This window comes from Aethalodelphis obliquidens, unplaced genomic scaffold (genome assembly GCF_003676395.1).
Source record: "Aethalodelphis obliquidens isolate GAN/ISIS:26980383/991018 unplaced genomic scaffold, ASM367639v1 scaffold22, whole genome shotgun sequence".
Lineage (NCBI taxonomy): Eukaryota > Metazoa > Chordata > Mammalia > Artiodactyla > Delphinidae > Aethalodelphis > Aethalodelphis obliquidens.
The window spans coordinates 21472586-21499857 of record NW_020837966.1 but is presented as its reverse complement, the minus strand read 5'-3'; the positions used below and the strand labels follow the sequence as shown (position 1 = coordinate 21499857).

Here is a 27272-nt window from a genome sequence, read left to right as displayed (position 1 = left end):
ATTCCTGTCTCTGGTGATAAGGGGGTCCTTCTACCTCCAGATACGGGGAATGTACCTTTCACCTGAGAAATGTATTTCCTGCTTCCAGGGAGATAGAAAAGAGGCTCAGAGTGTACCTCTTGCATTGGCCATTTAATTTAATTCAAAATAATCAGTATGCCATCGAGGCATATTTTGGGGTGGCCTGCCCTGGGCCCCAGTAGCTTGCTATCTTATGTGGATGCCCTAAACGCTTAGAGTAGTAACATAAAAGATCAGTGATCACAGTTCCCCATCATAAATACAATAATAATGAAAAGTTTGAAATACTGCAAGAATTACCAAAATGTGACCCAGAGACAGGAAGTGAGGAAATGCTATTAGAAGAATGGCCCCAACAGACACAGGTAACACAGGGTTGCCACAAGCTTTCAATGTGGAAAAAATAGGATACCTGCGAAGCAAAATAAAGTGAAACTCAGTAGAGCGATGTATGCCTTTATACACGTGTTATTTAGCATAGCAGGCAGGGAAACGTGAAGTGGTCTAAAAGGTATTTGTCTGACTCTGTCATCTATCACTTTTCTGAAAGCCTGCAAACTACTATCTATATTTGACTTGAACCTGAGGTGACTGTGAAACGTCCAGAGCATATCCTTTAGCGCCTAAAGAAACTGGCATTGATGGAGCCCTGCAGATTTGAAGGAAGGGAATTACTTCTGGTGATGGATTTCTCTGGGCCCTGTTTTTTGTCACCATGTTTATTTCAGTTATTCAGGCATAATTGCACATCCTTCCATAATCAAATATTTATGTGATGTGGACTCATTTGATTTTGGTTTGATTTATTTGATTTGTTTTTTTAATCAGGTGACTTAGGACTATTTTAGTAGTATAATTTATAATGGAACCACCACTTTCTAAAATGTGTTATTCAGAAGAGCTAGATCGGGAAGATCCATTTTAAAATACATCTTTAGATGGTATTTAACCCTATTTTGATGAACAGTTTGATATGTCACTAATAGTTAAGTAGTAGCAGTACCACTTTGTGTGTGTGTGTGTGTATGACAGAGTGTGGGTTTGAGTGTGCGTTTGTGTGTGTCTCTGGAGGCTGGACAGGGAGGGAAGGAGAAACATTAATTTCTCCAGCTTCCTGAGGACTCATTTGTTGTCCCCACTTGGAAGACCCCTGTGACTTGGCAGAATGACTTTATCTTCTGCTAATAACTTCATTTCTATTTACCAGTGAAAATGAACATTTATTCTGCTTTAAAAAATCACCCACATGGCAAGAAGGGAAATAGCAAGTCCCCATGACATTCCTTAAGGAAATCATTTTAATTTTCATAAAAGAAAATGAGGCCTCACGAGGAATGGACAGAGTTATTGTGATGCTGCTTCTTTATTCGCTAGCCCTTAATTATTTCGTTTATCCTATTGCACATTTTCCCCCTCCGTAGACTTCTTTTGTATTATTTGCAACCCAGTGAAATCCCTCTCTGGAATTAGCTTCTGAGAGTTGATGTGCGAGTTATAACCCAGAAGCACCACCTTTGGATTCATTAAAGGGTGGACTTCTCACAGTTAGCTTGTAGTGAAGAAAATTTCCATTTTGCCAGGGCAGTGTAAATTTTGCATATCATTTTAATAAGCAAGGCAGGTCAATCAAATTATAATTGGCTCCAATTAGCACTCGCATGAGCAGTAGGACTCTTTCACTTCTCCTGGACTGCACTTAAAAAGAAAATGTTATTTACTGTCACTGAAGTCATAAAAAAAAATGTCTATTATTCAGTATAAGTGATGAAGCAAGTGCAAACCTGGCCAGAAGGATTTGGCATATATTTGAGATGTGTGTACCCAAGTGCACATTGTATCAAGCGTAGCAGTGTGCAAAAATGTGTTTATTACAAAGCATTTTCTTTTAGCTGAACAAACAGGTGGTGGCAGCGAAGCTTCTAGTGTTGGCAACATTTGGGTTTAGAGCTGATCTTAAAATCGCTTTCTAACATTTTCAGGGTCTCTGAACTCCTCTGGAAAGGTACATTTTAATAATAAAAATGAGGAAGCCCAGAAGAAATGCATTATATTCCCAAAGTCTCTTCTACCTTAAGTTCTGAATCTGCCATTTTGGGGCGCTCCTCCTGAGCTGAGTGTCAGCACGATGCCAGCAAGTCCTCATACGAGCTGGGGAATAAGTAACTGCAGTTTGGGTCTGTGGCATGAAGGTCTTGTCCTGTCTTTATAAAGCATCACGGTAACTCCATCCTGTCCTTGTTAGATCTCATCTTCTCTAATGAGTGTCTGAACCACTTTCTGTAGCAATGCCTTGCTTCTTTAGCACCCTTGAGAAGGAAGATGTCATTAAGTGGCTTGCCGATGTTTTTGCTAGTCCGTCTCCGCATTAACCCCAAATCATTGCTAGGCATCAGGTATTGAGTGTCAAGCTCCCACTTGTATTTCCTCATCTTGAAATTTCCTTCCAGCAAGGAGACAATCCCACCAAAACAACTTGAACTAGGAATGAGAGAGAGGAGGGTCACTGGAAAAATAAATAAATAAATGTTCTTCATGAGAGGAAGAATGTGTATATACAAGCAAAAATACAAATAGCCTCTAGAGGGCACCACACATTTTTGCCTCAACAAATATGGAAGAAAGAGCTTCACTTTGGCACCGTATCAGTTTTAGCAGCCAAGGTACCAGGAGAGAGATGAAGGCCCTTGTTAGGAGAGGAGCTTCCCTGGCAGAAGCCTAAAAATGAGACAAGGATGGCAGTGCCTACTCCAGTCAGAATGTGATGGAAGATGTGGGTACCCACTGAAAATACTCCCCATTCCTAAAAGAAAATAGTAGAACCAAAAGTGGTGGTCACAGGGCTGCATTATTTCTTGGAAGCTTCTATTACACAGTGGAATGGTTGGTATGTGGTCCCTAATGGTAGCGACTAAGGCGAGAGAGAGGAACAAAGAAATGTGGAGTACAAGAGGCTAACGGTCTCTCATGACCTTTGTGAAATATTTTTTCACAAAGGTAGGACAACATGACAGCCCTGTAAGGAAAAGAGGAGGAAAAATAAATAAGACAAGGGATCTTAAAAGATTGCCAAACTCATAATTTGGTCTGGAGATAATATTAACCTAGAACAGGAGTCAACAAACTTTTTCTTAAAAGATCAGATAAATCATTTAAGCTTCATGGGCCATATAGTCTTTGTCGAAGCTACTCACTCTACTCTGAAAGCCTGAAAGCAGCCCTAGACAATAGCAATTGAATGTGCGTGAGTTTGTTCCAAAAGATGTAGTTTACAAAGCAGGCAGCAGTCTGGGCTTGACCTCCTAGTCATTCCTTGCTGACCCATGGTCCCCCAAGTATGAAAGGAGGAAAGAAATGTCACCTTTAGTGTTTTCCCTCCCTGATCATTGTTCTCCTAATCTTAGAACCTTTATAAGCCAGGCTTGTTACTACTCTGAATCAGAATGGATTAGGCAGACCTTTATGGGCTAAGCAAGGAAACGTATATAAATAATATTGTCACCAAAGCAACAACTTACAAAAAAGCTTTTGAAAGACAAGACACTGAAATGACAGGAGTGGTGATAGACCCCTTCTGCTTCGAGGTACAGACTTTTCATTCCTAACCATTGATCTATCTGTTCTTCTTTGAAACTTAAATTGTCTTCAGTTTTCTACATTTTAGATTTTTGAGTGTGTCCCAGACCTTCCATCAGTGTGGTGTCATGTGTAAACTCTGTAGCAAAATTTCCTTCCCAACTTGTATGAATCAGTTAAAATCAAGATAAAAATCTTGATGACATCAAGCAAGCTCTCAGACCCTTTTAAATATGTTTTATTTAAACATACTTAAATATGTTTAAATATTTAAAAAGCAGGTCAGACTTCCCACTTGGCACCACAGAAAACTGCCAAAGTTACTTGCACAAATTTGCCCAACTGCAATTTTATTTGACAGAATTTCTTCTAGAAAATGCCTATACAAAGGATTAGGTACCCCTCATCATAGAATTTTATAATGAAACTAGAAGTAAACCCTTAAATGTCAGTAGTATGTGTATTAATGTATCTCCAGGTAAACACTAAGGTGACATGTTTCATGTTAAATCTGACTGGCCTTACACTTAAGTGACGCAGGAAGGAATGTGATTGGAGGAGTGATGTCCTCCATCAAATATTACTTTTTAGAAAGCAGAGTTTCAGTGCTCCATTTTGTTAATTTATGGCTTTGATTGGTAAAACCTCTTTGTCCTCTAATAAAAAATATTTCACATTCCCAATATTCATGTAGCATTGTTAATAGAACGTCCAGCAGCCCAGAAGTTTTGGGACAATGTGCTTATGCACATTATACACAGGAGGCTGGGAAGGGTTCTGTAAGGCCTAGCTTGTTTGAGTATATAAAATCATCATTTTTATTATAGCTTTTTATTTATCATCATGCATAAAATGATGTTGAAAAGTCTCCAAAGAATGCTGATTTGATATATATGTTACTTTGCAGTATACAATTAACATTTATTGCAAATGCAGATTTTTATGATGAATAAACTCTGAGAGTATTACGGCAGTTATTTTTTACCTTATTCAGAACACAGTAAATCACATGATTTTCTAATGTTTTCAATCAGAGTGATGCCATATATATTTCAACAAAGACATGCAAGCAATACATGAAATAGTGCAGATCTTCTCTCTTCACTCTAAGACATAAAACTTATATTTCGTTCCATCTCAATGAGAAAATCTATAAAGAAACGTAGGTCAGTGCTACAGAATTCTGTGTACCTTTCATTACAGGTTTTATTTCTTTCCATAAGTCTTTTTTTTTTTTTTTTTTTTTTTTGCGGTACGCAGGCCTCTCACTGTTGTAGCCTCTGCCGTTGCGGAGCACAGGCTCTGGATGCGCAGGCTCAGCGGCCATGGCTCACGGGCCCAGCCGCTCTGCGGCACGATGGGATCTTCCCGGCCTGGGGCACGAACCCGTGTCCCCTGCATCGGCAGGCAGACTCTCAACCACTGCACCACCAGGGAAGCCCTCTTTCCATACGTCTTTAAGGGTCTGAATCTTTGTACAGAACGATCAGTCACTAATTGATTTGCTTTGAGATTATCGTAGTTTGATACCACTTTTGGAATTACCCCTCCCTAATTGTACTGATTTTATAAACGGATTATGTAAAATCTAATTCTTCCTTAGGCATCAGGAGCGGAGGCTTTCTCCACTCTTTTGTCCTTGGTTGTTTGCTTTTCTTTGAAAATTGTGTCTACAGCACTTAGTACCTGATACATAGTGAACACTTCATTGTTAGCTGTCATCGTCATTTGTATTAGTTTCCTGTTGCCACTGCAACAAATTACCACGAATTTCAAGGCTCAAAATGCCACAGGTTTATTATCTTATAGTCCTGCAGGTCAGAAACCTGTGGAGGAGGAAAAATAATGTTCCCTCTACCCTTCCAAGCTCTCTCTCTCTCCATATATATATATATATATATATATATATATATATTTATATATATATTTATATATTTATATATTTATATATTTATATTTATATATGTAGTGTGTGTGTATTTCATATATACATAGGCGTTACCCAGGATAACTGAAATGGCGCAAGCCACCACCTTAAATATAAAAGAAAAGAAAATGTTGGGGTGTGGGAGGAAGAGGCCTGTTATGGGAGGTGGTCAGGAAAACTACAGTAAACAAGGGTAAGGTGGTTATGCAGATTTAAGTTCTTGTCTTCTCCATGGAGAAGAGTTTAGTCATCCTTTTCTTCCTGGTACAGGGAGACAGGCATCCTTACAAACAGAGATTCCCCTGAAAAATGTAAACGTCTCTTTAAAAAGTGTAATTTCTACTCAAGCTTTCAGAGCTTTTTCTGTCGGCTCCTTCTTAAAAATCATCAACTTAAAATGATCTTTTTGCCAAAGACACATATTTTGTGGCGGTATATTCTGCTCCCCTTCAAGTCCAACACAAGTCTCAGTGGGCTAAAATCAGGGGCTTTGCTCCCTTACTCTTGCAGCTTCTAGAGGCTGCCCGCATCCCTTGTCAATCTTGGCCCCCAGCCAGCAATCCCATCACCCTGTTCTCTGTTTTCTTAGTCAAACTTCTGACCCTCCCGTCTCTCTTTTTTCCTCATAAGGACCTTTGTGATTACATGTTTGCCCTCCCAGATCCATTTCAAGATTCTCAGCTTGATCACATCTGCAGACTGCCTCTGCCATGTATATTATTTCCCTATTGCTGCTGTAATGCATTACCATGAATTTAGTAGCTTAAAACACACAAATTTATTCTTTCATAGTTCTGAAGGTCCAAAGTCCAAAACCAGTTTCACCTGACGGAAAATCAAGATGTTGGCGGGTCTGCCGTCCTTCTGGAGGCTCAAGGGGAAAATCTGTTTTCTTGCCTTTTCCAGCTTCTATAAGCCAACTACATTCCTGGACTTACGGCCCCTTCCTTCATTTTCAAACCAAGAGTTTAGCATCTTGAAATATCTTCCTCTGACTACAACTTCTGCTTCTGACATTACATGTCCTTTCAGTACTTCCCTCTTATAAGGACCCTTATGGTGACATTGGGCCCACCCAAATAATCCAGAATAATCTTCCCATCTCAACATCCTTAGTTTAATCAGATCTTCAGAGTCCCTCCTGCCCCACCAGGTAACATGTTCAGACTTTAGGGATTAGGAGGTAGACTTCTTCTGGGGGCCACTGTTCTGCCTATGTTTATTAGGCCCAGGCTCTCTCTTAAAGTTGTATTTATGTCTCTACCCACGTATTGGGCATTTACTTCTAGGTTACCTGCCTGAGTCTCAAAATCTGTTTTCAGTACAACCTTTTCCATCCCCAGAGTGGTTTTTCTTCCTAATTTTCCTGTTTCTTCTGCTTATTCCAGCTCAAAACCTTAGAGGTAGTTTTTTGTGTTGTTAGTTAAAGATCTTTTTTTTTTCTCTTACTTTTCTGAGGATGTGTTTGGAAGAAATAGTGGAGGAAGACCATTGTATTATTCTAGTTACATCATATTCCAATAGATAGGCCATTGTAAGCCAGTGCTTTAAGGCTTCTGCTCAGTAACTTAGCCCAGAAAGATGAACTTTCTGTCAATGGTGGAATTTTTCCTTCTTTGCTTGTTGGGTGGGGGGATTGGGTGGTGGTCTCAGGATAGGCTTACACTGACTCTGGGATGCTGACTTATCTGGGCTTGTCTGGAGGGCAGGTAGTAAGAATCAACCAGGGATTGGTTTGTATATTTGAAGAGCTTGGGGGATGAGGTGAGGGGACTATCTTGATGCAGGTTGGGGAGAGGGACAGTTATCCAAAAGGTACTCAGTGAAAACAGACATTTCCTCCAAGGGGAGGGGCAATTTTTAATACCCAGGCGAGTGTGTTACTCAATTTCAGCAACACCATGTCAGTTCAGGTCCCCTAAGAAGGAGACTACAAGATGGCATCAGAGAATCAGACATTAAAAAAAAAAAAGACCTGAGGAAGTGCCTGTGAAGGATAAGGGGGGAGCGAGCAGAAATGGGTAGAGGGAGACTCAGACCGAGATTCAGGTCTGATAGCTTTGAACAGAGAGGGAAGGAAAACTTGCACAGGAAGAATGCCAGGGCACAGCACAGTTCTGAAAATATTGTGGCCCTTCTGTTGGGGAGTCCTCAAGCCGTAGTTGCCCTTATGAGGAATCCTGCAGGAATGCCAGCATTAACACCCCCATGGAGCCCCATTAGCAGGTAGCAACCTGGGGAAGTGAAGCCACAGCACGCATGCACGAGTGGCTGGAGGCCATCAGTTAACTGTGTGCCATGCAGTAGGTTCTTCTCAAGCGAGACCTACTTGGGACCCTTCCGTGTCTACCACAGTCCATGCTGTGATTCTTACATATGCGCTACTTCACGCTCATTTTGGGAGCAGCCTTAAAATGATTTTAATTTTGATATCCTTCCCTTACTTCTCTTAGCAGTCATTACTAGGTCATATAGGCAAAGCTGCCACAATATTTCTTTAACAATATAATAATAGTACAATATTTAAGTAGTATCCATTTTAATTTGGGATTAAAAGAAATACTACAAATGCAGTCTTGTTTTATTTGGTATCGAACATTTTCAGTCAAAATTACATAGGTAGTATTTATTCCAAGTTGTTGCATGTAGCTGTTGTTCATACATTCTTCTTGCTCTATAATATTTTCTTTCATGAATTTATTAGATTTCAGGATTTCTGAATCAGTTTCTTTCCATCAGCCATTCTCACTTTAATATAAACTAGTTTAATAAGATTGACTTTTTCTAATACCCAGCTAAGGTCTATTATGTCAGGGAGCAGTAGATGTTTTACTCCCCCTGGATTAAAGGGAGAGGTACGGTCATATTCACATCATAAATAGAACACTTTGGAAAGCAGAATAAGATTGCTTTGCTTCCTTTAAAGCAAGGGGAGGTTATGGGGCCATGGGGAATGTTGGGATGGGACTGGATACTTAGAGCCAAGGGAAGAGCCTAAAGGTTTATTTGCTTTTACAGCTGTCAGTTTTAACCATCCCAGAACACATTAAGCCTACCTTACCAGCATTCTTCAACTCTGTGGTTTGTTCAGCACTAGTGCAAGAGAAAGCACCATCAGGGTAGACAGGAAGCCAATTGTGGAGTGGACCTTTGAGATGTTTGAGAGATACATTTCTTTTCATACAATCCAACAAACAACTTTAGATTTCACGATCTATCACATGACTGAGTGGAATTTCACGAAACTCTCTACTGATATGATAGCATGACATAAAGATCAGTTCGAGATTACAACCATTGTTTCTGAACATCTGCACAGTATGCCGTTGACCTGCTAACCTTTGGAAATCATCAGAATTTGCTTTGAAAATGGAAGAGAGGCACAGTCATGTTTCATTTCCATCAGGTACTTAACTGCCCTTTACCCTGTTCCCCTTGCACATGCTCTTCCCTCCACCTGGAGCACTTTTATCCCTTCATATTCATCTGTTCTTTAAGACCTGTTCTTCAGTCCTGAGAATGTCACCGCTCCTTCCTTTGAACCCCACAGGAACTCTCACCCAGTCCTGACACATTATCTCACTGTATTTTTGTACTAACGTACTGTCCCCCTCTACCAAGCAGAAAGACCCTTCACCATCGGAATTATGCTTTAAATACATTTTTGAACTTGTTATTCATTAAAATTGATTTTGATTACATATATTTTCTAAAGATTCTCTTGGAAAAGCATTACAGTATGAACCAGTGCCGTAAGGTTAGTGGCATTGTAAAAGAAAATAGGGCCACAGAAAGAAGGAATCAAATAAACCAACCACAATAACTATACTTAAATAACAACTTGCTTCTAAAAAGTATAGGCATCTAGAACAAAGCAGCATAGTGTTATTTAGTCCTCATTATCTCAGAGGAGGAAAACAACAGTTCCTTTGGGGAAAGTTAGTTTTCCTTGATCCCAAAGTTCAGGAAAACTCTAATAGTGGACCTGACGTAGGAGATAGTAGCATAATTTTAACGTAATTAACTCAATAAATATTTATTGAGGACTGTTAAATGTTCTTGGATGTTTCAGTTTGCTAATTTTAGGAGGAGAAAGCAGGCAGGATAAAATCTGACATTATTTGTTTACCAAGTGTTGGGAGGACAGATAAGTAAATAGATCATTGCATAAAAAGTGGTAAGTACTTTAAGTAGTATAAGCATAGAGTTGCTCTGTACAGAAGCACTTACTCAGAGGATGAGGGTTGAGGAAGACTTCTCTGAGAAGGTGATTCATGATGTTGGAACCAAGCTTTGAAAAACATTTGGAAGTTATGACAGAATGGGGTTTGGTGTTGAAAAGGAAAGAAGCCTTGGAGAGAGAAAAAACACACTGCAGCCTCCGAGAGCAGCATATATAAAAACCCAGATGCAAGAAAGAGTATTGGGCTTCTCAGTTGCTAAAGCCATAAGCAGGGGCCTAACCATGCAGGGTCTCATTTTCATGTTAAGCAATTTTGCATTATTCCAGAGACGACCGAGGAATTGCTGCAAGTGTTATGTCAGGAGTTGACGTGATGAGATTGGTAATTTTAAAAGATCATGGGACATGTAGTATGGAGATACAAAATAAAAGGGAGCAAGACTGAAGCCAAAGATACTTGTTAGGAGGTATCTGGAGTGGGGATAATGATGACAGTGATAATATCGCTCCCAGAAGAATGCTAATCAGCAGTGACCTCCATAATAGTTTAGAATGAACACAGCATCATGTCTCATAACCGTTTCTCTTCATGACCTGCAATAAAAGCACTCAGCATTGCTTTGCAGTAAAGGTGATTTCAGATATTTTTAATATACTGTGGAAAATTTTCCTTCATGATGGGATTTCTTTTCTCTAAAAATTTTATTAGAACTATCATATGCTTGGATCTTCAATGAATATCCATCATTTGTCGAAGAAGATAGTCGGAGATTTGTTTCTCAAGAGACAGGCCACCTCTACATAGCCAAGGTGGAACCACTGGATGTGGGAAATTACACGTGTGTGGTGACTAGTATGGTGACGAACGCCAGAGTGCTGGGTTCTCCAACTCCTTTGGTGCTACGTTCTGATGGTAGGAAATGTTTCAAGGGGCAATTCTGAGTGGAAATGCTGTTGCGAATACAAGAATAAACAAATTGAGAAGTGAAAAGTATATCCTGAAGAATTATCGTTTTGGTTTTTTTCAGAAGAAAAAATATTTATGAGTACAATGGCTAAAATGATTCCATCAGCCATAGGTCCCTGTACATAATTCTTACTCAGGACTGGCTTCCTGATTTGCAGGGACCAGTGCAGAATGAAAATGAGGAGTCACTTGTTCAAAAATTATGAAGAATTTCAAGATGGTGGCAATAGGTCATTAAGCCAAACGCAAGGCCCTCTGAGCCTGGGGCTCACCTTGTGTTCCCGTTGACGTCAGCGGTCCTTATTTTTGCCAGTTTGAGGTTATTAAAGCTTTGGATATTTTGTTATAGGCTAAAAAGCATCTCTAAAGAAAATTAAAAGAAAAGATGTGTACATTAGATCCCCAGAACTTATTCATCTTATTATTGAAAGTTTGTACACTTTGACCAACATCTCCCCCATTCCCCTACCCTCACCAGCGTAGTGATTATATAGTAACGTTGTGTTGTGTACTTGAAATTGGCTTAGAGAGTAGATCTTAAGTGTTCTCACTACAGAAAAAAAAGTTAATTTAAAAAATTGAAAATAGTAATTGTGAGGTGTTAAATGTGTTAACTTGACTGATGTAATCATTTCACAATGTGTACATATATGAAATCATCACATTGTATGCCCTAAAAAAATCACATTGTACAACCTAAATACATGCAGTGTTTATTTGTCAGTCATACCTCAATAAAACTGGAGGGGAAAAAAGGAAAACAGGTGTTTCTTCAGCCCCTCAATGACTGTTTCAAGGGAGCCCATGAACTGCAGAGTAAGCAGATTTGGAAGCTTGGGTAACTGTCCCACTTATGCAAAACCGTATCTGATACAGCACAATGCCATGGCCACAAAATACTTTCCAGTCAGTTATAATTGAATTTGGCCTTTCCCATTTATTAAGTTACCATTTCTTGTCTCCTGGTAGTCAAGTCACCAATTAGTGACTTGATTGGTAGTCACCAATTGGTAGTCACCAATTAGTTTAAGATTGGTGTCTGTGCTACCAGGGTACCATTAAGTAAATTTCCTCCCATAATTTTTGCTCTTTAGGATATTTTAAGAACTCATAATACATTGTATATTTCGGTTTGACTAGAACTGTCCAAATTGAATACAGAATAAAAAAGCCTCTCATTTTATATAATGTAAAAGGCCTAGTGGTTTTCTCAGAACTGCTCTTTAAGCTGTAACTTAGGAATCACGGAATCCAAAGTTCCCACATATTTATTAATGTCGCAAGTTTGGCCCAAGGTAGCACTGCTTTTAAAAGTACCTACCAGACGGCTAGTGAGTAATTCAAATCATAAGGAAGAGTTAGTTCAAAACAGAGCAAAAAAACAAAAAAGTTTTAAGAAAAATGGGACAATTCCAAAGGAAACGTTGAAACCACTAACTTTGTATTGTGGATTCACAGGCGTGATGGGTGAATATGAACCAAAAATAGAAGTTCAGTTTCCAGAAACTCTTCCAGCAGCTAAGGGTTCAACTGTGAAGTTGGAATGTTTTGCCCTTGGAAAGTAAGTTTTGTAACATTTATACCGATACGCTAAAATATTAGGTTGCTGTAAGAGATCAAGATAGCTTTTAACAGCCTCTTCTTTTCCTTCTTTTCTAAAATTTTCTTTCATTTAGAAGCAAAGAAAAAATTAAAATACAGGGGAAATGTACATGTATAATTTAGTTTGAAACTTTAAAGGAGATTTACGGAGAATGACTGTGTCTGCCTAATTTCATAAACTAAATTGGTGTTATGTTTCTTTTGTTTGTTCATTTGTTGTATTATAATACAGTGAGTATACATTAGACTTTTTTCTCTAAATCATGAATTAACTAGAGAAAATACACAGTTTATTTTATTAAAATATCAACTTAAAGAGATAAATCTTTGCATTTGCAGGTTTATATCACTGACAACTGGCTGTGTTCTGCATTTGAAAATCTGTGCCTTTTTTGTTCTAGCCTAAGAAAGTTTTATTTTGTCAAGCCTAAAAGGCTTGCAGACATCTGTTTAAAACAGCAAATAACTTGAAAAGTTTCTTCTTAGTCCTGTACCTCAGATTAATTGGAGAAGAAGTGACGGACTGCCTTTTTCCACTAAAATTAAATTGAGGAAGTCCAATGGTGTGCTTGAAATCCCCAACTTCCAACAGGAAGATGCAGGTTCCTATGAATGCATTGCTGAGAATTCCCGAGGAAGAAATGTCGCCAGGGGGCGTCTCACTTACTATGGTGAGCCTTCACTTTGGGCATATTGGATTTTTAACTTTCGATCTCTCTAAAAGTTATTATTATTGGGACTGGGTGGGGGTGAGTAGGAGGTTTTAGCAGAATCCCAGTGTCCAGCATTTTCTGTTCTACATTTTGTTAAATGAGGATATTTATCATAGAAGGAATTTAAAAAAATTAATTTTTGCAATGAAGTTGGAGGCATGATATACTCGTACTGCATTTTAAACTGATTGATATGATAATGAAATATTTCACTTTTTTTCCTAAGAGTAACCATTTACTCACTTAACCGTAACAAGGAGAGATCTTTCTATCTGCCCTTACCTCTAGAAAATGGGATTTTGTATCTTTCTTTATGGTCTTCACTAAGCAGAAAGAAACTGTCTACTGGGAAAACTTTCAATTACTGCATTAGACAAACCACATAAACCCAGGCTTACTTGACTTCCTCAGTGTTATTCCATCCTTTCCAGTAACGTAGGTGTACCATGTTTGCTGCCTTTAATTTGTAAGCACGTTTATTTGATGTACTGCTCAATTTGGGTAAAGAAAGGTTAGTAACGTTACCTTTATTTAAAGTCTATTTGTAGGAAAATTAGATTATCCTTTTTCCCCAAACTTGCTTTCAAATCCCTTTTATTAAAAAATATACTAGGTATTTTGATGAAAGCAGGTTTTAGAAAGCAGAAATAAATGATTTTACAAAATGTACTATTAAATATGGGAACATGTAAGCTCAGTGAATATATTTTTGCAGTTTAATCATTAGAAACATTGTAAAACTAATAGGAATTGAACACTTGTGAAAAGCAAATGGCAATATATTCTGTTTATTTCAAAAACTGGAATTTGAAATAATTTTCAGTGCAAACTTGTACAGTATATAAAATGTTTCAGAGAGGAAAAACTTTGCAAAGACAAATACTAAAATTATAGAGCTTATTATGAACCCCTTCAAAAGAATGTGAAGTTTGTGCATACATTATGTGTGATTAGATTGACACTTATTTTATGGTAAGGTTATAGGATCCGTCAGGAACAAAATGGAGGCATGGTTTAATAGTATGAGTCATTCTGTGTTCTAACTCTCCCATCTTGTAACAGGATTAGGTTAGAATACGTAGCACCAAGTTGGAATTTCCCAGGTGTCAAGTTCTACATGTTGGTGGGATGATACGGAGATAAGTTGGGGACACTTAACCCATGTGGCTGTATAGCTCTAAGTCGACCGCATACAAGTCCTAGTTTATTTTCTCCTTTCTAAGCAGCCACTACCTGACCCAGGGTAAGAAGTGACCATGACAGGAAAACACAGGATATTCCAACTGTCTTAATGTTTCAATAGGAATGTTTTTATCTGTATGGAACAGTGACCCTGCACAAATAATAAAACACTTGTATGACAAGACATCCAAAGCTAAGTTGACATTTATGTGCCTTATATTCAGGTCCTGGCACATTTTCTCTGTGGTGTGTTTTCTGCCCTTATCTACTTTTTCCCTTTCTCTGCATGTTGGTTGCCCTTACAGTCACAGAATGGCTACCAGCAGTGGCTAGCACATTAGTTTTTGTTCATCCTTCCTTTCTCTAAAACATCTTGCAATTCACTTCTCAAATCTCATTGGCTGCGTGTTCATTCCTAAACCAATCACCAGCTAGGAGAATTGGCATAAACAACGTAAGAGCCTCTTTTTGGAACATGGAATATGGTCAGGTTTCCCTGGATTTTTGTGGGCAATGCGAGGTGATGGAAGAGAGGATAATTCAACGAAAAGTTGGGTCATCTTAGAAATAAAGAAGAGAGGAAATGGATGCACAATAGACAACCAACATCATCCACTATTCTTAGTAAATGAGGTAGACTGTAGCTTTAGTCCATTATGTAGGTAATAGGATACGTACCTAAGAAACAAATTAGAAATAATGAGATAGAAGGACTTCCCTGGCAGTCCAGTGGTTAAGACTTTGCACTTCCACTGTGGGGGATGCGTGTTCGATCCCCGGTCGGGGAACTAAGATCCCACATGCCGTGTGGGCCAGCCACAAAAAAAAAAAAAAAAAAAAAAAGATAAAAAGAAAAGAAATCAATGAGATAGAGAGTTTCATGAAAGCTACTTTACAGTTCTGGCTTAAGACTAGTATATTCAGGGCTTCCCTGGTGGCGCAGTGGTTAAGAATCTGCCTGCCACTGCAGGGGACACGGGTTCAAGCCCTAGTCTGAGAAGATCCCACATGCTGTGGAGCAGCTGAGCCGGTGCGCCACAACTACTGAGCCTGCGCTCTAGAGCCCTTGAGCCACAACTGTTGAGCCCACCTGCCGCAACTACTGAAGCCCACTTGCCTAGAGCCTGTGCTCCGCAACAAGCCACCTCAATGAAAAGCCTACCCACTGCAACGAAGAGTAGCCCCCGCTTACTGCAACTAGAGAAAGCCACGCATGACAACAAAGACCCAACATGGCCAAAAATAAATAAATAAAATAAATTTATTTTTTAAAAAAGGCTAGTATATTCAATAAATGCTGCACAGTTCTCTGCTTATCTGCTCTAATATTTCATGTAAAAAATGGTCCAGTAGAATATTTGAATCTCATATGATGGAGTAAGGGGAAAAATCACAATAAATGTACCAGTTGTAATCTCAGGATTGGCTTAGTCCGGCAAATTATCTTCCCATTTGGAGAATAGTAATATGAGGAGCCAGTGGAAATTTTTGCTAGAAACTTGAGTCTCAGTCAAGGGATCGTGTGTGAGTTTATTTGTAGTCTCCACCCACCGAGGCTGATAATTCCTGAAAGAAGAAAATGTGTTTTAATATAGAGTAGAGAGGAGTGATTTGGGACTGAACTATACTTCAGACTGGGCAAGTCGTTTATATTTTTTAAAAAACAAAATAAGGTAAAACTCAGATGGGTACATTTTCTCTAAAAGTGAAATAGCTATATTTTCATTTCAATTTCAGTTATTAAAAAAAAGCAATTTTATGAGATAGAAAGGGAAAGACAAACCTTCCCATGGTTGAAATTAAATAGAAATAGATAAACTGTTTCTGCATACGGAGGATGCAAATGTAAATCCCGAAGTACACATCCCATGCATAATGCAATGTGAAACCAGGAAGACATCTCACCTCCTAGTCTCGGGCCTAAAACACAAGCTGAGACTTGGCTGAATATACTGTGAGTATTGAATGACTTTCATTGTGAGTGGTACATTGCTTTCATCTGTAAAAGGGTTACCCAAGTGTCTTCTAAAACGTAAGTAAAAATGACAGCTGAACCTGATGCAGCTGATTTGCATACATCATTTAAGGTGGCACGAGTTACTTCTTTTTCATAAAACATCATTTGATTCAAATTGAAGCAATTTTTCCATCTTTCCCTGCCTACACTTTCATTTGCACAGAGGTTTGTAAGATGTTCACTAGTTTGTATTTAATAAAGAGTTATTTCTACGTTGAAGGAAATATTTTTTTCCTCCACTGTAGAAGTGTCTCTTCTACGGATGCTGATTTTTAGTGCAAATTTAGACTAGTATCTGCTGTCATTCACATATTAAGTTGTAATCAATTGTGATCTCATAATTCAAAAATGCACTTGGACAAGAAAATCTATTTTGTGTACCTGCATTTTTTTTCTACTAATAGACATCTGAAGAATGTAATACAGTGCCCAGAATTTCAAAAACAGAGAAAGCATAATGAGTTTGACTTAGGGAAAGGCAGATTGTAACATCCATCCTCAAATATAGAAATGTTTCATATACCCACTTAGTAAATACTTAGGGAATTAAATATCATTTTAGCCACTGTGCTTACGTTAATCTATTATTGCCCATAGTCATATCCATTTATGTGGTAAAGTATTTGTTTTTTATTGTGGAGTGGTTTGAATTTCTTTCCTTTTTCATTGCAGCAAAGCCTCATTGGGTTCAACTCATAAAAGATGTGGAAATAGCTGTGGAGGACAGTCTTTACTGGGAATGTCGAGCGAGTGGTAAGCCCAAACCCTCCTACCGATGGTTGAAAAATGGAGAAGCCCTTGTGCTCGAGGTAAGGTAACATGCCTGCTTAATCCACCCTGTCCCCAGTTTGTGTAAATAAATGCCTTCCCTAGTGACCAGTGCCAGAGTCAACTGGTGAGTTTGCATACATTCATCTGAACCGTTCATACCACGTTCATCTAAGAAGTGGTACAGAGGTAAAAAGGATAAAGTCAAGTACTCGGTGTGCCAAGGAGGAAATATTTTCAATATTGAATTTCATTGGGAAAAGGTGATTTTATGAATTTAGTACATAAAATGATATACAGTTAACCCATGAACAATGCAGGCGTTGATCCTCGTATAATTTATAGCCTGTCCTCTGTGTCCTCAATTCCTCTGCATCCACAGATGGAGCCAACCAGGGACCGTGTGGTCCTGTAGTATTTACTGTTGAAAAAGTATCTGCAAATGAGTGGACCCCCGTAGTTCCAACCTTGTTGTTCAAGGGTCCACTGCACTATTTTTTTTCATTTTGAAATTAGAGAAGGCTTTACGTTAATAAAATGTAGAATGTAATTTCCTTTTTCGTATTTGATAACTTGCATGGCCTCTGGAGAATAAATGTATCGATTACTTCATTACCTTGTTACATGAGTACTTATTTTCTCAATCACTTCTCTTCTCAAGCCAGGTAATTTTTGCTCTTTTTAAAAACTGTGTACTAAGTCAGTTATGTTCCTTTAAATTTCTACACATAACCATTCATAATACCTGCGAACCTTTAATAAATGTGTTTCCCAGAACCCTTTTTAATACATAATGTATAATATCTTCAATTTGCATGATTTTAAAAACTGGTGAGAACCTTTCCAGTTGATGGGGTGGGGAGCATGGTAGATTTCTTAAAGTCTGCAACTTTATCCACGGGGAAAAATGAAATAGTTGCAATATTTTACATTGTGCTTTGTTATTTATTTTACTGATATACTGTTTGATTGAAGGACGTTTATTAGTATTTCCAATGTCTAGCTGTTATGTTAAGTCATTCTCACTGTTTCAAATAAGGGAAACGTTTAAACTTCAGGTCAGTTTGCCTAATCCCATGAGAAAAATTAAGGAGGTTTGTGTATGATTGATATAAGATTCAGTGGTTATCTTTTTTCTTCTAAAATGGTATATACAAGACATTTTTATTATCATCTAGGGGAGAACACAGATAGAAAATGGTGCCCTTACAATATCCAACCTAAATGTGACCGATTCTGGCATGTTCCAGTGCATAGCAGAGAACAAACATGGTCTCGTCTATTCCAGTGCTGAGCTCAAGGTTGTGGGTAAGACTAATTTTCTTGTCTTATTTTTTTTTTTTCTTAAATACTCCATACTTGCCAGAAGCAGAAATATTTACTTTTCATATTAGATTCCTACATCTAATAACATTTTCAGTATCACAGCAGAATCATGCAGGGTTTCTAATCAAGGCACACATTTTAATGATTTCTAAGGGAAAGCAGCAATTATGACCAGAATTAAGGCCCAAAGATTGAAGAAGAGAAGCAACAGGGAGAGAGTGTTGACCTAAGACATCCTTATTATCCAACTCCAGCAGTACCAACTAAGTAGTACCTTTTAAGAGAATAAGTGACTCTGGTGTTCTCTGTTGCTGGTCCATAAAAGTAAATATCAAAATTCAAATCAGTAGTTTTTTGATCCAGAAGGAGTTGTCTTTGTCTTTAATAACTCTGCTGAAAACATCAAGCATTTGGCAGACCAAAGCTTTAATTGACCAAGGCTCAAGTACTTGAAATTATGAATTATTTTTTTCTTGTACTTTAGGTATAGGAGAAGAAAGGAGATGTTATATCATGTTTAGGGCAGTTGTCCAGAAAAACAGTTTAAGATGCAAATGACTTAAAGTCCAACCAAAATTGTCAGAGCATAACATAGTATGTATAAATAAGAAAGAAAGAGGGGGTGGGGGGAAGGGATGGAGGGAGGGAGAGAAAGAGGAGGAGAAGGGGAGGAAGTTTATTGCTCAGTGTTATTAAAATGGAGAATTTGGATTTCAGCTGGACTTGACCCAGGGCTCAAACATCATCACCGCTCTCTGGCCCCATATGATGTTACCCAGCATGTTGTTTTCATTACCACCGTCAATCTAGTGGCAGAAGGATGGCTTTCTTAATTGTTCAGATGGAAGTCACAGTCCTACATGTCACTGGCCCCATGTACCTGATCTGAGTCACGTACCCATGGTTGGTCCCACCCAAATGGCCAGAAGGTTGAAAGGCCCTGATCTAACTCAGTATTTCCCAACTGGGGATGATTTTGTCCCTAGGGGATAGTGGCAAATTCTGGAGACCTTTTTGGCTGTCACAGTGTAAGGAGAAGGTGGGGAAGAAGGGAGCTAGCGTGTGCTACTGGCATCTGGTGGGCAGCTGCCAGAGAAGCTTCTAAATATCCTACGATGCCCAAGATAGCCTCTCACAACAAAGTCCTGTCTAGCCCGAAATGTGAAGTGTCTCATTGAAAAACACTGGTTTGAGGAAAACAGGTCTTCCTTGGTGCCTGGAAGTTAAGAAACAAATTATATGTACCAGGAAGACTGAAGCTTGGGAGGGGCAGATCATCAACTGAAAATCTGGCTAGTGTTATCCATGACAGAGAAGTAGGGTGTCATGACGGAGAGAAAGTGGGATTTGCCCATATCTTAAGTCGAAGCATGGCTGTGCTCTTATGTTAAATTAACCTTATGAGCCATAGTTTATTCATCTTTCAAATGGATGGGTCCCTACCCAGTGTTGCATGGGGTTTTCATATGGGAAAATATATGATCTATGCTTAAAAAAAAGATTTCATTGAAATATAAAAGTATTTTTCATTTGTGTTAGTGAAAGTTACTCTCTCAGGATCCTAATTCTTAAGGGCAGCAACCTTTGGATAACATGTCTTCTTTATCTGCAATCATATATATATATATAGTATAATTCCTTCTATGATTTCCACTTATAAAAAATAAGTTATATTAACTGGGATATGACATAAGACAGGGGATTAGATATTTGGGGAAATGCACTCGGTTCTTAACTTTTTTCTGCATTTGCGGCAAAAGGAAGGATGATTTTCTGAATTAACATACTTAATTCAAATGATACATTTTTATGTCTCTTGAATGTTCAGGTATTGTTTCAGGATCAGCATTCCATCCATTATTAGCCAGCATAATGTTTTCTACATATTATAGTATTTAATGGAATATTGTAACTTAATATAATAATGCATGTTATAATATATTTCTTCAACTTGGAAGTTAAAGCTAACCACGTGAAAATTTTGTAATAGATCTTGTTACTGTTTATACAAGAGAATAAGAATTCAGTACTCAGCCTTCATTCTAAAAACATTACTGAGCATCTAATGAGTGCCAGGCCCTGTGCCACATCTGTGTCCTTGAAGTCACAAGAGAGACCAACCCTACTGTTGTCCTCATGGAACTAACTTTCAAGAACATTCTATTAAATGCTTTTAGTTTTAATAAGCTCATGATTGAGCTATTTTAAAACTTCATAGTAAACTTTAAAAATTCTCATATAAAGTAATTGTCTCAGGAATTGGAACTTGCCAGAAAACACAATGGTAGGACTTACTTTTTAAGCATTGAAAGCATCCTATAGGTGCTACCCAATCAAATAAATCAAGTACCAATATCTTATGTGTCAAGAAACTTCAAGAAATCATAAAATCAACCTTTGAAATTTACGGGAATTTAAAGAAATGAAATCAGACATCGAATTGTCATTCTTTCTTCTTTCATCCTTTTTAGCTTCTGCTCCAGATTTTTCAAAGACTCCGATGAAAAAGTTGATTCAGGTGCAGGTGGGCAGTGAGGTCAGCTTGGACTGTAAACCCAGAGCTTCCCCCAGGGCGCTCTCTTCCTGGAAGAAAGGAGATGTGCCTGTACAGGAGACTGAAAGGTATTCTGTTGTCCAGAAAGGTGGTGATTTATGTGCTTCTCACTTTCCATCATGATGCCAAAGTAGGTGTTCAGTATGAAGCGAAATGCAGTAGCATTTCAATAAAATGTGAGGTGTTCCAAGAACCGCAATAGCAGTATTTTTGTTTGTAATACTCTCAAGATGATACTCACCAGGTTTTGAAATCTAGAAACAGAGATTTATCTCACCTCTTCCAACATAGAATATTTTAGAAAGGAGTTTCCTCCCCATTTGCCTGGTAAGACTCAAACTGGGATGACAAAGGAATGGGAGCCCTGGACCCAGGCCCCCTCTCAGCTCCTGGTGGCCCAGCATCACAGGGCAAAGAGAATATATGACGGCAGCATATGCCAGATGAATACCAATCTTGCCGTTGCCCTATATTGAATAATTTAGCTTTACAGGTATTTGTTTAAGCAGAAGCTTTCTTGATTTCCTGTTTACTGTAATAATATTTAAAATGGAGAGGCAGAATGGGGCCTACTTAAAAGCACAGCTTCTGGACCCAGACTGCTGGGGTTCAAATCTGTTTTCTTCTACCAGCTACACGAAGTGACTTACACTTTGTGTGTTTCATTTGTTAATGGTTATGATGATATTAGCACATACTTCACATTATGAGGGTTGCTATGTGGATGAAAGACATAAATATGCATATAGCACTTAGGTCACCTGGCATAGAGTAAACATAAGTATTGGCTATCATTATTGTTTATTGAGTACTTAACTACCTGCTGGAGCCTCATGCTGAAAGCTTCTGGTAAGCAGAATAATGGCCCCAAACACGTCCATGTCCTTATCCTGAAGACATATGATTTACATTATTACATTACATGGCAAAAGGTAATGAAAGGTAAAGATGGAATTAAGGTTGCTAACCGTTTGCCCTTAAAATGGGGAGATTATATTGGATTATCTGGGTTGCCTTAAGTAGTCACCTGGGCACTTGAAAGGGGAAGAAGACAGAGGAAGTGTTTGAAAGAAATGTATGGTAATGAGAGAAGAGCAGGAGAGATTTCCAGCATGAGGGGGACCCTGATTGGGATTGCTGGCTTTGAAGATGGTAGAAGGGGGCCGATGAACAAAGGAATTTCAGACTCCTCTATAAAATGGGAAAATCCTCAGCTGACAGCAAGGAAATAGAGATCTCAGTCCCATAACCTCAATGAACTGAATTCTTCCAGCAACCTGAAGGAGCAGAAAATGATTCTAGGACCTTCCAAAGTAACACAACCGTGACAGCACCTTGATTTTAGCCCATTGAGACCCATACTGGACTTCTGACCTCCCAAACTGTAAGATAATACATCTGTGTTGTTTTAGGCCACTAAACAAGTTTACAGTAACTTGTAATTGGAGAAAAAGGAAACTAATACAGAACTCTACACGTATTATCTCCTTTCAATATCTCTGCAACTCTGTGCTGTTAGATCTTATTATCATCTCCATTTTTACTAATGAGAAAACGAAAGCTTAGAGAAATTATGTAATTTGCCTGAAGTCACATAGCCAGGATGAGTCCCATAGCTAGGGCATAACCATCAAGCTTTTTCAATGCCACATTGTGTATAGGGAGCCCCGAATCTGAGAGGTGGTCTCATCCTTTGAAGTCATGGGGTCCAAATTATTCTCTTTGGAGATGGAGGAAAACAAACAAACAATTTCTTAGACTAAGAAACGTAGATTTACTTTTCCAAAATTGCAAAGTCTTATTGTAGACAGACAAGCAGGTGGCACTGCTTTTAGATTACAGTCCCAAAGATTTTTTTGTGAGTTGGTTATGACAACACAATCTGCTCTCCCTCAGATATTTTATGGGAGACACCTCCGTTAAAAGGCAGCCACAGCAGGAGGACAAGGCCAAGTTGTCAGCTGAGTGGTTACAAAACACAATCCAACTAAGTGCTGGGCGGCACAGAATAGATTTCTGGAACAGGAAATTAATTAGTGATTTGGAGTTTAGTTGTTGAAGCCAGTTTAAACAATTATAGGCACAAACTAGTTAATTTTGGCTGTGATGGAAGTTAAGCTTTCGTGTATAACTGGTGACTTTTTGTTGTCAAAAACATTTTAGAGTTTTAATTGTATGCATAAATTAAATAGTGATTATGTTCCAAGGACTTAAATGCTTTGCAAAATAATAAACCCACTTGTCCTCACAGTAGTGCCTAGAGGTTTTTAATCTTAATTTTAATTTTAAAAGGGGATAAAAGATGAAGAAATTTAGCTAAAGGCACACAGGAGAGATTTACTCCCACTTTAGAGAGTGATGGGACAATGCAGGGAAAGATTTTAAATTCTAGAATCTCACCTGGTATTTTGACTTGGCCACTTGCTACCTTGGTATCATTAGGTCAGTTATGTAACGCCTCTGAACATTAATTTCCTCATCTATAAAACAGAAAGAATAATTGCCACCTTATACAGTTGCTATAAAGTAAGCATTTACCATGATGTCTGATATCTGTAGATCCGCTGATCAGGAAAATGAGGTTATGTTACAGATAAAAAGTTGGAAGTAACAGTGGCTGAAAGAGATAGAATTTGTTGGTTGGTTGGTTGGGCAGTTCATTGGCTGGCTGGTCTCTTAGAAGGTAGGCAGTTAAGACTACCTGGAATCCACAGTCATCAGAGATGCACGCCCCTTTCATCTTGCTGCTCTACCATCCTCACATCAGGAACCAGGACGGCTGCTGGGACATCAGCCTCCCAAGACATCCTTCCCAATGTCATCCCAGTGTCATCCCCCAATGACAGAAAGGAGGAAGGTAGAAATCAAGATACATTTACTCCCTTTTAAGAATCTTCCCAGAAGCCCCATCCAATAATTTTCCTTATGCCTTGCGGGTCAGAAATTAGTTCCCTGGCCAAACTTAGCTGCAGAAGAGGCTGGGAAATACAGATTTCTTTCCTGGGTGCGAGTGTGCCCAATGAGAAATTGGGATTATATTTTAAGAAGAAAGGGGGGAAAGTGGTGATTACTCCAACCATGTCTCATGTTCATAAAAGTTATTTCTCTGAGCCTTTCAAGCCTACTTACCCTGTACTTTGTATTAAGTATTTCTAACATCTCCCCAGTGAATAAGGAAACTGTCAGGTATAAAAATAAGGTTAAAAGAGGAAACACGTTTAAGAGAAGGCTCCATAGTGCTGCAGTCTTTCCTAGTATCTCAGTTCGAGCTTTTATAACATAATACCATAAACTGGCTGGCTTGAACAGTGGAAATTTACTTCTCACGGTTCTGAAGGATGTAAGCCAGAATCAGGGTGCCAGCATGGTTGAATTCTGGTAAGGACAGCTGCCTTCTCCTTATATCCTCAGCAAAGCGGAAAGGGAGCCAGAGAGCTCTCTGAGGTCTCGTCTATAAGGACAGTAATCCCATTCATGAAGGCTCTACCGTCACGGTCTAATCACCTCCTAAAGGCCCTGCCTTCAGATACCATCACATTGGATATTAGGATTTAACATATAAATTTTGGGGAAACCCTAATATTCAGTACATGGCACTAGGTCTGGTGGTTTGGATTTTGCTTTTATCTCTTTGGACAGCAAAAGCACTGATATGCCAGGGCCTTGATGCTTAGGGGAAAAGCTGCTAGAAGCAATTATGGAACAAGTTGCAGAGTTGAATCTACTCCAAGTTCATGTGAAATCAGAGTGGGTCTCAGCCATCACTTGGCAACAAAAGCGCCATGTCCATCCCTCTCGGTCTGCAGGCTTAAGCCAAACTGGGGAAGCACTTTAAATGATAGATTTATTGTGGTTGTTCAGTCATGGGCTGTTCCAACATAAAACATGCAGACTCAAATCTCATCTTGGGGACAAATGAATTCATTGATGCATTTGAAAATATAAGAGAAGGCAAAAATTTTTGATGGGATATTTATGGCAAGATTTTAAATCTATAAAATTTTTACTTAGTTTTTTTTCTTGTGTTTCGGTTTTTGTTTTGTTTATTTGGGGTTTTTTTGGTGGATCAACATGGGTTTGTCAGTGAATAAGACACGATAGATAGGAAAGCCTTCTCTAGCCTAGCATATGGGCTGTTGACAAATGCACTTTTGATTAAGCCTATATATACATACATATATATATATAGAGAGAGTATGATATAAACATAGATATCTATGTATTTATATAGATATATAGTATCATTCAAAGCCTGCATCAGAACAAAAATTCAAGGATTAAATATGTCTTTTAAAAATTATATAAATTGATAAATATGTCTACTATGTAAACCACACAATATGTTTGAATTATTATAATCTATCTAGTTTGAAAGTTTTTATATCAGCACAGTTACAGTTTTGAATCTTGCATCAGACATAGTAATGTAGATCTAAGTGAGCGAGACGCCTGAATTACAGAAAGGTTTTGAAGAAATCAGTTAGTGCTTTCAAGTAGAGAGGGCATTTCAAGCTAAGGTAATAAAGGGATTACTTCCCAACAGAGGTCTTAGTAAAGCTTCTGTGAATAGATAACAAGGGCTTATAATGCACATAGTGATTCCTGAGCTCTTAAAATTAAGTGCTCATTCATTCATTTGAAAATATTTTGAATACCTACTGTGTGCTACGCACTAGGTATTTAAATTTCACCAGAGAAGTTAATCCCATTATTTGTAGATTTTCAGGGTATCAGGCAGGTAACACAGGACCTTTATAATAAAACTCAATTGACAAAATACAGAATGTTCGGTGATTACCTGAGGAGGCCCCATCTCCAATTTAGGGTGCAGAGCAGGCTTTCTGGAGGATGTAGTGTCTATACCAAGACTTGAACGATGACTAGGATTCACTGGAGAAGAGTGCTCAAGGTAGGAGGAACAGCCTGTGCAAAGGCACAGAGGCAAGGACAAGAACAGGCATTTGATGTTCAGTGCAACTCGAGTGAAAAGTCACTTAGGCGGGAGGGCTGCAGAGGGAGCGAGGCCATGGAGGTAAGTGAGGATCTTATTGTGAATGACACAGGAAGCCAAATGAAATAGAGTTTGGGCTTTATTTCCTGTGAAAGCAACATAATAAGGTAGCAGTTAAAAGATCAAATTTATTTTTTAAAAATTTATTTTATTGAAATATAGTTGATTTACAATGTGTTAATTTATGCTGTACAGCAAAGTGATTCAGTTATACATATGTATACTTTCTTTTTCATATTCTTTTCCATTATGATTCATCACAGGATACTGAGTATAGTTCCCTGTGCTATACAGTAGGACCTTGTTTATCCATTCTATACATAATAGTTTGCATTTGCTAATCCCAAACTCCCAATCCTTCCCTACCCTACCCACTCTTCCCCTTGGCAACCACAAGTCTGTTCTCTATGTCTGCGAGTCAGCTTCTGTTTCATAGATAAGTTCATTTGTGTCATATTTTAGATTCCACATGTAAGTGATATCATAGGGTATTTGTCTTTTTCTTTCGACTTACTTCGCTTAGTATGATAATCTCTAGGTCCATCCATGTTGCTGCAAATGGCATTATTTCACTCCTTTTTATGGCCGAGTAGTATTCCATTGTATGTATGTAAGTGTGTGTGTGTGTGTGTGTGTGTGTGTATATATATATATATATGTATCACATCTTCTTTATGAATTCATCTGTCGACGGACATTTAGGTTGCTTCCATGTCTTGCCTATTGTGAATAGTTCTGCAGTGAACATTGGGATGCATGTATCTTTTCGAATTATAGTTTTCTCCAGATATGTGTCCTGGAGAAAAATCAAGTTTATGTTTAAAAAAAGTCACAACAGTGGCAGTAGAGAGCATGAATCGGAGCAGTTGGAACTTGAGGCAAGATTCCCAGTTAGCAGCAATTGAGCAGTTTGAACAGGAGAGGATTAGAGCCTAAAATAAAGAAATGGCAATGAGAATGGAGAGAAGTATTGAGGGGTTGTGAAAAAGTTAAATCAGCAGGACAGAGGACTCCATTAAAGATTTGGAGAGAAGATGCTAGTCAAGGCTGAATCCTAAATTTCCAGTTCAGGCATCAGGATCGTGGTAGACCTATTTAGTGAGACAGGGAAGAATACAGAAGGAGCAGAGGTGAGGGCAAATATGATAAATTCAATTTGAAATTGTTTCGGTTTGAAATGCTTGTTGACAAACCAACTGGCTATATCTGTGTGCTTTTAAAGGTTGACTCTCTAAATCTGGCACTAAGGAGAGCGGCCTGAGCTACAGATAGAAATTTAGGTGTTACATGTATACAGATGGTAGCTGAAACCATGACAGTGGATAAAAGTTTCTAGGAAGGTACATATCATTAGACAGTAAATCATTAAATTAAAGGAGGATCTGTATCTTAATTCTGAAGCTTATGGAAATTTAAATGTAATTCGAG

General features: G+C 38.4%; 1 protein-coding gene across 5 annotated transcripts in view; it reads left to right on the top strand.

Moving 5' to 3' along the window:
- The window catches only part of CNTN3 (contactin 3), a 323859-nt gene that overhangs the window by 210540 nt on the left and 86047 nt on the right, over positions 1 to 27272 (top strand). For all 5 annotated transcript variants that reach the window (XR_003435889.1, XM_027121412.1, XM_027121413.1 and 2 more), the window contains exons 6-11: positions 10414 to 10617; positions 12130 to 12232; positions 12760 to 12944; positions 16858 to 16994; positions 18132 to 18261; positions 20751 to 20901. Coding sequence is in view for 4 of the 5 variants with exons in the window: in XM_027121412.1 (XP_026977213.1) it covers positions 10414 to 10617; positions 12130 to 12232; positions 12760 to 12944; positions 16858 to 16994; positions 18132 to 18261; positions 20751 to 20901 (910 nt within the window). In the remaining variant the exon portion in view is untranslated. The remainder of the gene's footprint in view (positions 1 to 10413; positions 10618 to 12129; positions 12233 to 12759; positions 12945 to 16857; positions 16995 to 18131; positions 18262 to 20750; positions 20902 to 27272) is intronic.